We start from the raw sequence: 13,321 nt of genomic DNA on the forward strand, positions 1-13,321 counted from the left end.
TAGTCCTTGTACCTTAATTAACCCCTAATTTGCCAAAATTTACTAGATCAAAATTTAATTTACTTCTAATATAATCTCCAAAAATATTTAATAAAAATATTTACAGGTTCGATTTACGAAAATAGGGTCCCGAAACTGTATTTTTCAATAATACTGACTTTATGATCGTTACACTTGTACCTTAATTAACTATCAATTAAACAAAATTATTAGACCAAACTTTAATATATTTCTATTCTATCCTCGTAAATATTAAATTTAAAAGCACAGTTTACTGAAATGGTGTCTCAGAACTGGAGTTTCTAACACATTGGACACTGGGTCGTTATAATATGTGTAAAACCAGTTCTCATTGGGACACATGTGGAAACCTGAATCTAGGATCCACTCGAATGTAAACTTAGACCTTTCAATCGTAGACACCAATAACAAATCATTTTCCTTGTCTTTGGCCGTATTATTAATAGTTACTTCATCTTCGTTGCTCTCAGCAACCCTCCTGTTCTTATTTTGCAATTTGTAACAATTTGTCTTAATGTGAACTTTCTTCTTGTGGTAGCCACATACCTTGTCTCGATTCCTCGACCTTGAACTAGTCTTGTTTCTTGCAACAAATGCTGAGGGTTTCCAACCTAAATTGCTATTCGAACCAAACTCATTGTTGAGTTTGTCTTTGCCCAACAAGTTTCCCTTCACTTCCTCAAATGAAAGATTATTTCTCGCATAAATTAGAGTTTCCCTAAAAGACTTATATGAAGAGAGCAAAGAGCATAATAATAGCATAGCTTGATCTTCATTATCAATTTGAACCTCAGCGTTTTTTAGATCATTCAAGAGAGAAACAAATTCACTGATGTAAGCCCTAATGGAGTCATCTTCTTTCATACGAAATGTGTATAGTCTTTGCTTCAGCACCAAACCGTTTGCCAGGAACTTTGTCATATATAATAATTCTAAATTTCTCCATAAGCCTGCTGCTGTTTTCTCTGAAAGTACCTCTTGTAACACATCGTTCGTGAGGCACAATTGAATTGCAGACAAGGCTTTCTCATTAATCTCATCCCATTCTAACTGATCTAGGTTTTCGGGCTTTTTCCTAATAACGACCTTTTTTAGGCCGTTTTGAACTAGAATTGTCATCATCCGAACTTACCATAAACCAAAATTTGAACTTCTCAATATCAAGCCTCATTGCCATCTCTAAGTGTGTTGATCTGCAGAATCTAAACCAGGCTTTGATACTAGTTTGCCGGGGATCGATCCGTATATGCAACGAGAAAATAAAAGTAAAAGTAGAGAAGATCAAATACACAAACATTTACGTGAAAAAATTCCTCCAAAGAAGAGAATAAAAACCATGGGCAAATGAGACTTCACTAAATGACCAAAAATCAAAAGAGTACAAGATGGAGATAATCTCAACAAATAACCCTAAATCCCGAAAGAATAAAGGACTTTAGCTAAAACCCAAAATTCCCCAAAACTCACAAAACTCTCTCAATCTCAAAGATGACGAAGATTATTATTCTAGGTTACAACAACCCCTTTTATAGACTAAATTCATTAAATATGACTAAAATAACCTAGACTAATCAGAGTTTAACTAGAAAGCAATAACAAAGTTTAAACAGGAGAAGAAAACTCGGTTGAATTGGGAAACATGTCGCAATGTTGCATGCACCTCGTTGGGACGTTGTTTTTTTTGTCGTCGGGATGTGGCCAATCTTCTCGTCGAGATGTCGTGGTCGTCTCATCATAGTGTTGACTCTTCTTTGTCGAGACGTCGACTTGTAAATACAAGCCACACTCTACAGATGTTTATATAATTTTTTAATAAATATATTTTTTTCATAAAATTTTCAAGTCAATCTATTATTTTATATGTATTTGTTTTCACAATTCATTTTAGAAGCATATAGGAAAGGATTTAATAGAATAAAATGTTTTGCAACGTTATAAAATGTATTTTATTTATATTATCTATTTTTAATTAAAATGAAAGGAAACTAAAATTAATATGAAAAACAAAATCAATGAATTAAAGAAAACGACTATTGGATGCCAATCTCCTCCCTGCTCAGACTCATATTATCAAAGTTCGAAAAAATCAATTTATATGCAAATTTAATGAAATACGTAAAATGATATTTTTTATCCTCTAATTTTACAAAAAAAAATTATTGTAATCTTTTATTTAATTTTCATTGTTTTTAGTTCTTAAATAATTTTTACGTTTATTAATTTTGCTGACGTGATGAATTTCCACGTAAATAAAATATTAGCATTTAATTAATTTTTAAGAATTTAAAAATATTTTTTATAAATTTTATATTTTTTGAATAATTTTAATGATATTAATTTTTAAAAATAAATTTCATAAAATTTTAAATCTTAAAATTTAAAATTTAATTAAATACTCACGTGATAATTCATAAGTATGCCATGTTAATAAAATTATTAAATGTTACCTTTTTTTTAATCTATTTTGGAGTTATTTAACCAAAAAAATATAAATTTAATAGCTAAAAATATAAAATTTTAAATGAATGATTAAAAATAATTTTATTTTATAAAATTGAAAACCTAAATAAATTATTTTTGTCAATAAAATATTAGTATTTATTTAATTCCCATCAATTTAATTAATAATTTTAATGGTAGTTAATGAATGACAGGATATTGTGTAGAATTCATTTTCGACCCAAATAGGGGTAAAATTGCAACACGGTCCTCACATTGGCAAATCCATGATGTAAAGGGAGATTAGAATTTTAAGTTTGAAGGTTATACACATCCAGAAGACGGTCGACCACCTCTCATTTCTACCATTGATTAGAGTAACAAGCCCTCAACATCATTACTTATTTACAAATATACCACTCTTCTTTTGCCAAAATAACCCTATCTATTCCGGAATGTCACTCAATATAGCCTTAAACTTTCTCCTCCCTCCTCTCCCTCTCTTCTCGCCACCGCCGCCGGAGGCAAATTTCCGGCGAGCAACCTCCTCTGGAACGGGAAAAGGAGTAACAGACTTACATCTGCACCCACATTTTTCACTACCATTATTACTTTTCATTAAAGCAGAGCTAGCTTTAACAGCCAATGCACCCATTTGTTGAGGTTGTAGAGGATGTTTAAGCCAACTCAAGGGCAAAGCAAAGTAAAGTTGACCGGGCTGAAGCTCCTCATCTTCTTCAACCGCTGATACGACATCGTCGAAGTCCATTTCATCGGAGTTGCAAATAAAACATGTGGGATTCCCTTGTAAAACATAAGAAACCTTGACAGGGTAAGGAAACTCTTGTAATCTTCCATCTTGGAGGATCAGCTTGGCTGTGGCTGCATGATTTGAATCGCAAGAACTGCAAATACCCATTTTTAGTTTTTTATTTTTTTAATTTTTTTGGTGGTGAATGGGGCAAGTGGAAGGAGGGGCTTGGGGGAGAGTTTATATATATGAGAGATCAGAATGGAGAAAAGGGAGGCCTTGGATTTTGGACCACATATGATTTTGTCGTGATATGGGAAATATGAATAAGCATTTTTTATGGGAACAGTTGCCAGCCTGTAAGTTGGTGGTGACAGGTTGTATAAGTGCCGGAGGATCAGTGTCTTAAACACATCAACCCTGGTTTCAAGATGATATTACACTGACAGGGACTATTGGGTTTGCCAACACCATCATTTCAAAAAAACTTGTTTGATTATATCGGAGGGATGAATATGGAGGCTAATTTAATTAAAGGTATCATCATCGATTGCTGCACCTTTCCATTCATGGCTACTGCACATAAATGTTTAAAAGGGTTCGAATTGGAGCCATGAAAAACACTAAATTACCATCCAAGTGGTAACCCAAACAAGAATCTCCACTTTCTGTTCTCTTTTTTTTTTTAATCTCATAACCATTGAAAAAGCTAGCATTAATAGAGTTTGCAAATCTAAGTTGTTAATGGGACCGAACTAAAACATATGGCTAAAATAATTTTAAAAATATTATGAATGTTTTTATATTAAGAGTTATATTATATTATATTTTTTATATTTTAAAAAAATGGATAAAATAATTTTTTTATTATAAATTAAAGATTATATTGATTCTTTTGTTATAAGTTATTATCAAATTTTATTATTAAAATTTAAGTTTTATGTATCAGTATAAAGTACACATGACATGTTAAGTATAATAATTTATTTTTTAATTTAACATATAAAAATTAATTTAATTATTTTTTAAATTAAAAAAAATATAATCTAACTCGTAATATAAGAAGTCTACCGTAATTTAAACATGGAAATATTGGGAGACCGGGAAAATCAATAATGGCTAAATGGAGAGGGCATTGATTTTACCTATTGGAAACAAGTGAAGTGATAGAAAGGGTAATTAGATTGAAAAATGAAGGGTATTTGGATAAATAGAGCAAAATAGGAAGAATAATAAGGGAGAAACGTGGCGATACACGATTCTCCCATGGAAGCTTAAGAGGATGAAATTGTTGCATGGCAAGAGAAAAGACACGTGGAACAGAAAGTCCCCGGAAGAGTAAAGGCCGACAAATCCAGACAGCAGGTGGCGTGTTTTGGGATCAAAATCAAGCCTAAAGCTTCCCTTTCCCTTCTCTGCTATGCCATCGTCACCCAATTCCATGTTTCCCGCTGCTCACTGTCTCTTGTTTTAGTATTTTAGGGGGCTTCTTCACCGAAGCTTGCGACTTGGTCTTTGTTTGAATGAAGAGTGGACAATGTCAGGATTTTCATGTCTGTCATGTTTCAATCGTTGATTCGTCGTTTACACGTGCACGTGTAATGGAATTGGGATCAACTTGAGCTGTAATGGCTATAGCTGGTTATATTGAGTTATAAATTCCTCCCATGATAATTTAATTGGATTTTTCTATATCAATGTAGGCAAGAAACTGGATCGGTCAAGTCTGAAACTTTACGAAAAACAAGTGAAGCTGATAGTATAAAAAAAATGCATAGTTTTGTTGTTTTAATTCATTGAGCAATATCTAAGAAGATGTTGATCTATTTATAAAATATAAAGGTTAATAATTGAAGCATGAGAACATATGTCCTATGCAGTCCTTTCCTGTGAAGCTTCATGTGGTTCCTTTTCTTTTATAATATTTTAAAAAGATATTCGAATCCAAAATTTTTAATCAATTATTTGAATAAATGTCTAGTTTTCACTGAATTAAAAGATGATGAGCAAACAAAATCCTAATAATGCAAAACTATATTTGAAGTTTCCACAAATAAGGAGAATGTGCATTCGATAATCGACAAGGATCTGATTTTGTAACATTCTTTTATACATTTGTTATTTGCTTAATCCATTGGATTATTAGAGCAAAACAAGCTGGCAAACAGGAAATTAAACCCCACCCACCGACATTAACACATTACATTCATGATTATATATATGCACTTAAAGCACTCCCTTCCCCTATAACATTTAAATTTATATTATAACCAAATCTTATTTGAGTGGGATTTAGTATCTATGATTCAATCATGCAGATGGGATCATAAAGGTAGCCATCGGCATTTCCATGAAACTTCCTTCCTTGTCCAAAACATGAAGCATTTTGTGGGTAATACAAAGTTGTCAAGCACATTTGGTAGTCCCTTAAGGGGACTAATAGTCTATATGGTCAAACTGATCATGCTTCAACATCAAATCTTCTTTACAAGCAAATCAAATTATTGTGTATTGATTTAGAATTACAAATGATGACTCCATGAATGGGTTCATTGTATACATGAGGATATATATATTTTTTCAAAAAAAAAACAATTAAATTGAATGACAATTAATGATAAATGCATTTATACCATGCACCAATAAGGAAGTTTTGTTTTATGTCATAGATTCATGATTTGGTGGATATCATATCTAATCCATACTAGAACTCAATATTATATGGATAAGAAACTAATTTTAACACTGTTAATTAAAAACTATAATAGTTGTCTAATAATGTAATTGAGATTATCTTTATATTCCAAAATTTTATGACATGTTTGACATCGGAACATAATAATGATATTTATAAAATCATATATTATCATTATGAATATAAGATTTCGTGAATTAAACGCCTTGTTATTATTAATCATGTAATAGAAATAATTTTTAATAGTAAATGAGTGTTTAGGTTTCACTTGAGTTTGGGCATTTATTTGGGTTTAGCCCAATTTATCCTATATTTAACATATCCACTTTAATCCTATCGATGAATCAACATATATAAATGTTGTAATGTTATAGATTATGTATTTTTTTAAAGTTAACAATTTTATATTAATTAATTGAGTTTGAACTTGGTTAATATTTGTATTGTTATTAATGTAGGTGAACGTTGATTCGAACTTGTTGAAAATAATTTATTTTTTTATTTATGGGTTGGGAGAGATTATGAACAATTCTAGACATTATATCAAAAACAATTTAAATTTTATAAGTTCTTTTAAAATGTTATTTTAACTTTATTATCAATATTTTAAAAATATGATGATTTATATTTAGTTCTCCAAAGTTTTGATCAAGGTTGTTTGAATTGGATTAGATCGATTGGTTAGATCGAAAATCGGCTAGGATACTGGTTTGAAGAAGGGCATTGAACCAATTAACTCGAGAATTAATATGAACTAATTGAACCAGTGGAATTAAATTTTTAATAATTTATTAATCAAATTAAATGGATCGATCAAACTTGTTAATTCAATGAATTAATTCATTCAACCAATAATAAGATTCTAAAAACCTTAAATTGATTGATATGTTCTGATTGTGATACTCACAACTAAAGGTCCCTAGATTTATAACCTCTTATTAATAATTGCACCCATCTCTTTTGTGTACCGGTATGAATTTGTATGCTATATCATGTGCCAACTTTATATAACTTACCATATTTCTTAAGTTATATAAAGTAGAAAAGTTGTGTTGAAGTTTCCTTGGACGTCATGTCATAAGGAGTTCATTTTTAATGCCCAAGAAGCTTGAAAAAAAAAGAAAAAAAACAATGGTGAAGGAACCGAAGTGTTTTCCCATATTTGTTAAGTGGAAGTTAATGATTTGTTTGACAAATGGGCTTAATACAAGTTTGTAGTAATTGGGTAACTATAGATGTGGAGCTTTGAATTTTATTGCGACAAACCAACATTATATAATCTCAGCTTTAAACAGGAGAGGTTCATATTAGTGAGAGTGGGGAGTGAATACTTAGGTACAAGAGGATAGGAATTAGGATACAGGATAAGGAATTAGGGATACAGTTCGAGATGATGTTGTGGACGACAGCTGGTTGTCCATTGTTGTTATGATTAAAAAGTATTTTTTAAAAGTGTTGTTTGAGAAGTTTAATATTGTCAAAAATTGTGATTAAAGATATTATCAAAAATATTTTTCTCAACATAATAATAAAAAATTAAAAATTTTTAATCAAATTATATGATATTGAACCATCACAGTTTTCACCTTGTATTTTTTTTTAGTAGAAGAGTTAACCAAAGATGTAAGCCCTGATTATTTCATAATGGTCTCATCTCAAATGGGTTATGAGATTCAATATATTCAACACTATTTGATAAAAATGGAGGTCGCACACCCAAACTTTTTTTTTTTGGATTCTTTTTAATCTCAACATCAATGTTTGACCTTAATTCTGATGATTATATTCCTATTATACCCAAAATTGCTATTCTTTTGTTATTAAAGTCCTAACAGCTTCCGTCTCCACGTCCCAACCCTATTGCCTTTAAAGACTAGTCCAATCAACAATTTTTTTTTATCAATGGATATTGAAATCTAAGGAAAAAATATAACTTTTTTTCCCCTTAAAGTGGCGCATTAAAACAATCATTTAAAGCTCTATCGTTAAAAAAATAATTTTTTTTCATTTAGTTACCACTAGTATATTTTACTATATATACATTAGAAAAAACACACACACATTTAAAATCCTACACAAATTACAATTTGTAAAGATCATTTAAAAGAAAAAAAAAGTCTAATTTTGAACTCTCTCCCTATGGAAATTAAATTTTAGAATTTGGTCCCAAAACTATTAGTCCAATATTTGGTAAATACGAATAACTAATTTTTATTAAGTTCTTACATATCAATGATAAATAATTTAATGACCAAATTTAATAGTATTATTCAACTTTACTTATAATGTCTCAGTTTTTGTTAAATATTTTAACCAGGCAAATCAAAAGATAGATTATTTTCATAAAGAAAGAAGATTAATTTTTCAATTTTATAAAATAAAGAGATGAAATTTGTAATTAAACCAAAGAAAAAACCAATAAAAAGCAGAAAGTGTCTAAACTAAAAAGAAAAAAAAAAGAAAAGAAGAAGAAAGCCTAGCTGCCGTTGTTTTACCACTGTTGGTGCAACATAAAAAATCTCAAACAGTCGAAATTCAATCAAGGTTTGAAGATTTATGGTTCTTAATCTCCCTGGAAGATCTTAACACCGAAGACCCAAAGCTTCGTTTTCTCAACTGCCACTTCAAAGATCAAGTTTGGAATGCCAAAATCTTTGGTCAGGGTTTACTTTCAGCTTTCAACTTTATATTGTTAAATTAGTACATTCTCATGTAGCTTCAAACTTCAGTTTCATCTTCTAAATTTCATTACAATTGAATCTTTCGTATATATTCCCACCTTATTTCGTTCTGAGAAAGCAAACATTGAATTGTTGGGTTCATTCTTTTAGTTTAATTCTCTGAGTTTAATTGATCATTCATTGCTAGACTTCTACCTTGAACCCTGCATTAGTGGTAATTTGAATCAGTGTTGTTAAAAGCGTGGCTTAGGCATTTCCTTTAGGTAAAGACAACTATAAAACCCAGAGTGTTTCAGAATTTTTTGAATTTGGCATATTTGATCATACACACATTTAATGTACTTATATTTTTGTTTTGCAATGCACAAAAAGGAAAATTGTTTTGATCGGAATTTTCTATAACTTTTCTTTTATTGATTTTACATTTATTAGTCAGAAAAGAAAATAATATTGAACTCTATTATTTGTCAGTATTCGAGTATTCAACAAGATCATAAGATAATATTCATTGGTTTAAGCAAACCCTTGAATTGGTTAGCTTGGAATTAATTGAGCAACACACCAAGCTATTTATGTATATAATCCATGAAACACAAAAACCAAGCATTTCCTTAGCTGTTCACTAATGATTTGTTACAAATTCTTGCAGCCAGAAGGAGAATAACAATTCCATGTTTACACCAAAGACACCCCATTTCTTCAAGATCATTTTAGATGCCAATATTCGAGATAAGAAGCTTGTAAGCCTTCTTCTCTTCTCTCTAATATTTCTTATTATTTGTTCGAAATTTTTCTGCCATCTCTCTAAGTTTCTGATGTTTGCATACTTTCTAACAGGAGATTCCTGGAAAGTTTGTGAGAAAATATGGAAATGGGTTATCAAATTCAGTGTTATTAACTGTTCCAAGTGGTGATACATGGCATGTTGAGCTGACAAAATCTGATGGTATTGTTTGGTTGCAAAATGGATGGCAAGAATTTTCTGAGTATTTCTCTCTCAAGTATGGGCATCTCCTGGTTTTCAAATATGAAGGTAATGGCAAGTTTCTGGTACTCATATTTGATACGAGTGCATCAGAGATTGAATATCCATGCAAGAGCCATATTGAAGATCAGAAGAGTGATGATCAAATGTGTCTAAAACTTGTCAAGGAAGAACCTAAAGATGATGTTTGTGATAAACCCTTGTATGGGACTCCTTCATGCAAGGAAACTAAGAGGAAGAAATCACGACCACTATGTTCTAACACAGAATATCTATGCAAGAGCTATATTGAAGATCCTAAGAGTGATGATCAATTGTGTCTAAAACCCGTCAAGGAAGAAGCTAAAGATGGTGTTTATGATGAAACCTTGTATGAGACTCCTCCATGCAAGAAAGCTAGGAGGAATAAATCACAATCACAATGTTCTAAAGTTGAATATCCATGCAAGAACCATATTGAAGATAACAAGAGTGAAGATCAAGTGAGTCTAAAACCCGTCAAAGAAGAAGCTAAAGATGATGTTTGTGATAAAACCTTGTATGAGACTCCTCCATGCAAGGAAACTAGGAAGAAGAAACCGCAATCACAATGTTCTAAGCCTCGAAAGAAACTGAAAACTGCTCAAAAGGACAAAAGTAAGTGCAATTTTTATATTGCCAAATCTGGCTATTTTATGATCCTTAATTGTGTTGATATTCTATGAGAGAACTCGTTCAGATAGAAAAGATCGTGAAGATGCGTCAACTGATGAAGAAGGCCTGAAAACCAAGGTTCCTAGAGATGGACGCGCATTTGGAGCCATCGAATACGATAAAGCTCTTCAAAGAGCCTTTTCCTTTGAATCAGAGAATCCATTCTTCCTGGTCACAATGCAGCCTTCATACATTAATCCTGGTCGAAAAATGGTAAAATGCTTCTTGAAACCTGCTATATAATGACATGATGAGATTGTTTTTGCATTTGGTGACACTCACTTTCATATGAAACCATGCGTTCTTATGTAAAGATGAGTTAAACTACAAGCATCTTTCTTCTTGCATGTTGAAAATTTTTTTAATGGTAACAGTGCATACCAAAGAACTTTACAATGAAGTTCCTGACAAGAGATCTTGGTGATTTAACACTTTGCACTTCGGACGGGAGAACTTGGTCTGCTCAGTACTTGCGCTATATGACCAGAAACAAGTACAAAAAAGCAACCATCCATATTGGTTGGAGGCAATTTATGCTGGACAACAATTTGGAAGCTGGTGATGTTTGTGTCTTTGAGCTGATTTCGCAAACAGAAATCATGTTGAAAGTAATTATTTACCGTGTTCATCAAGATGCAAGTTGTAGTTCTCCATTGGGTGAGTAAATATTTGCTAATTTTGTCAAACTTTCTTATTTTGATCTGACTCTTTCAAGTTGGGTCTAACAAGATATAATATCAGGCTGAACTGGTTCAGAATTTGGGGTTCAAACTTTACGGGCTTATGTATAAAAATATATATTTCCCCCCTCCAAATGACTATTGAATAAGCATTTAGTTAGCATATATCATGCCAAGATTTGAATATACTCTCTTGTTGATACTTATCAGGTGGAATAAACTCTTTGGAAATTGGTGATAATGTAAGCTCATCAATACCGGGAAGCACAGAGTCTAAGCATCATTGCTCGATTCGACCACTAACGCCCCATGAGAAAGCAAGAGCAATTCAAAAAGCCAGTAATTTCAAATCTAAAAACCCCTTTTTCAAGGTTGTAATGCAACCCAGATACTTGACCATAAGATGTAGCCTGGTAAGTTTTAGAAGGTTGTATTAATGCTCGAATACTGTCTAGCACTTGCATAAGATATGGGCACTTTTAGGAATATGAAAAATCAGTAAACGTGAAATTTGTCTTCTTAGTTATTTGATTTCTTATCTTTCTCCAGAGTATACCATACAAATTTGTGAACCAATATCTCGATGAAGAGAAGGAGGAAGCCATCCTTAGAGTTTCTGATGGGCGAACCTGGGTTGTCAAGTTTGCTGTTAAAGTAGTCACTGGTGGACAACATAAAGCTGAATTCTCTCATAGATGGAGGGCTTTTGCACGGGACAATAACTTGGAAGTTGGTGATGTATGTGTCTTTGAGCTGATTAACCGCAATGAAAATTCATTCAAGGTCTCCATCTTTTCAGCAGCACCAGGAGCTAATTCTTCTGTGTCACCGCAAGGTTTGTATGAATCTGTTTGATTTATTGTTAAATTAATGACCGATTCAATCTATATTGATTAGTATGTTTTTCGATATATTCAGCTCATGATGTGAAAGCCAGTCAAGTTGCATCCAAAAATTGCTCGGTACCTAAAATTGAAGCTGATGATGAATTTGGCAATTGTTATGCCGGAAATCCTGGCCCTGCTGCCCAACCCACTACCATAGGACTTCAAGATAATGAAGAGGAAGTTAATCCTAGTAAGTATATCTGCATTGTCGTGGCTGTAAACCTGACAATGCTAGATACAACATGAACAAATATGAAAAAAGAATAACTAGTAACAAGATACAAAAAGCAACATGACATGAAGAAGAAGCACGAACAAGATAATTGATTAGTATTATTTTAATATATTCAGCTGATGATGCTATAGCCAGTCAAGTTGCATCTAAAGATTTCTTGGTGCCGAAAGTTGAAGTTGATGATGATTTTGGCAAGTGTCATGCCGGAAATTTTAGCCCTGCTGCCCAAATCACCACCACAGGATATCAAGAAGCTGAAGAGGAAGTCAAACCTAGTAAGTATATTTCCAATGTCCTCGAACACAAACAATTGGAATATATGAATTTGTCAAAATTTATATAAATATAAATTATTAACTTGTCAAAAGTTATAGGAATATAAACATAATTTAAACATAATTATGACACGAATAAACGAATTGCAAATTGGTATACCTGATGAATCTAAGATGAAGCTGGAGAATCTAAAATATAAATTACAAAATACCATCCTTCAATGCAAGAATACCATCCTTCAATGCAAGGGTATGATTTTATGTCAGTTTAAATATGCATCGAGCTTAAACATTCATACATTGCACCATTTCATGAACTTCTGCTTTTGCAGCTATATCTACAAGACCAAGGGACCCATAAACCAAGTGTACCAAAAAGGTTACAAATGGTTGGAAGACTTGTGCTGAAGAACAGAACTTGGAAATTGGTGATGTTTGCATCTTTGAGATGATAAATTCAAAGGGCCATGAATTGTTAGACTGTAGCTATCTGAAAGGCCATAGACTAGAGGAAACATAGGTTTGCTATAAAAACCTTGTTTGTCTTTGTTGAAACGTAGTTAAACTTACCATTAATAAAAGGGTCTGCTGTGGAATTTCCTTTTCGTCCAAGCTTTTGATTGTTTTGAATTTTTGGGCGTAAATGTGCAAAGAATTGTTTCTAAAATCAGAGATGATTTCTTTAATCCCATCTATCTACTGAGGCCTTGTTTTCTCCCTGGTTTGATCCAAACGTTTCTGAAAATAAGCCTTGTTTATTATTTAAAAATGAGCTTGATTTTAATGTTTCACTTCAAGTGTCAATTTGATACGACACAGAGCTATTTAAGTATTACAATATTTGAATTTAACTTCATATCTTCCATTTCGACTACATGTGCTCATGGGCTGGGGGCTGGGATGGACTAAAATTTTAAGTCTATTTGTTAGGCTTAGGTTCGGCCTGATTTAAAAATGGGTCTAAAATTTTATCTAAGCC

At 32.0% G+C, this 13,321-nt stretch overlaps 2 protein-coding genes across 2 annotated transcripts; one reads left to right on the top strand and one right to left on the bottom strand.

The window, feature by feature from the left end:
* Nucleotides 1–2,748: 2,748 nt before the first annotated feature.
* Nucleotides 2,749–3,443, bottom strand: LOC107925703 (uncharacterized). Its single transcript, XM_016856421.2, has one exon. The coding sequence runs from the start codon at nucleotides 3,377–3,379 to the stop codon at nucleotides 2,906–2,908; it is 474 nt and encodes a 157-aa protein (XP_016711910.1). The 5' UTR covers nucleotides 3,380–3,443; the 3' UTR covers nucleotides 2,749–2,905.
* A 5,068-nt stretch (nucleotides 3,444–8,511) lies between these two features.
* On the top strand, nucleotides 8,512–12,947 carry LOC107925711 (uncharacterized). Its single transcript, XM_016856439.2, has 10 exons — nucleotides 8,512–8,563; nucleotides 9,237–9,327; nucleotides 9,425–10,208; nucleotides 10,291–10,478; nucleotides 10,640–10,922; nucleotides 11,156–11,358; nucleotides 11,495–11,780; nucleotides 11,864–12,022; nucleotides 12,184–12,342; nucleotides 12,675–12,947. The coding sequence occupies exons 2-10, from the start codon at nucleotides 9,259–9,261 to the stop codon at nucleotides 12,701–12,703; spliced, it is 2,160 nt and encodes a 719-aa protein (XP_016711928.1). The 5' UTR covers nucleotides 8,512–8,563; nucleotides 9,237–9,258; the 3' UTR covers nucleotides 12,704–12,947.
* The last annotated feature ends 374 nt before the right edge of the window (nucleotides 12,948–13,321 follow it).

The sequence above is a fragment of the Gossypium hirsutum genome, chromosome A12 (genome assembly GCF_007990345.1).
Source record: "Gossypium hirsutum isolate 1008001.06 chromosome A12, Gossypium_hirsutum_v2.1, whole genome shotgun sequence".
In the NCBI taxonomy this organism is placed as follows: Eukaryota; Viridiplantae; Streptophyta; class Magnoliopsida; order Malvales; family Malvaceae; genus Gossypium; species Gossypium hirsutum.

Coding starts and splice junctions, on each gene's coding strand:
- LOC107925711 (XM_016856439.2), top strand. CDS start 9,259: ATGTTTACACCAAAGACACCCCATTTCTTCAAGATCATTTTAGATGCC. Junction 10,209..10,290: donor AACTGCTCAAAAGGACAAAA/GTAAGTGCAATT, acceptor GAACTCGTTCAG/ATAGAAAAGATCGTGAAGAT. Junction 10,479..10,639: donor TTAATCCTGGTCGAAAAATG/GTAAAATGCTTC, acceptor TAATGGTAACAG/TGCATACCAAAGAACTTTAC.
- LOC107925703 (XM_016856421.2), bottom strand. CDS start 3,379: ATGGGTATTTGCAGTTCTTGCGATTCAAATCATGCAGCCACAGCCAAG.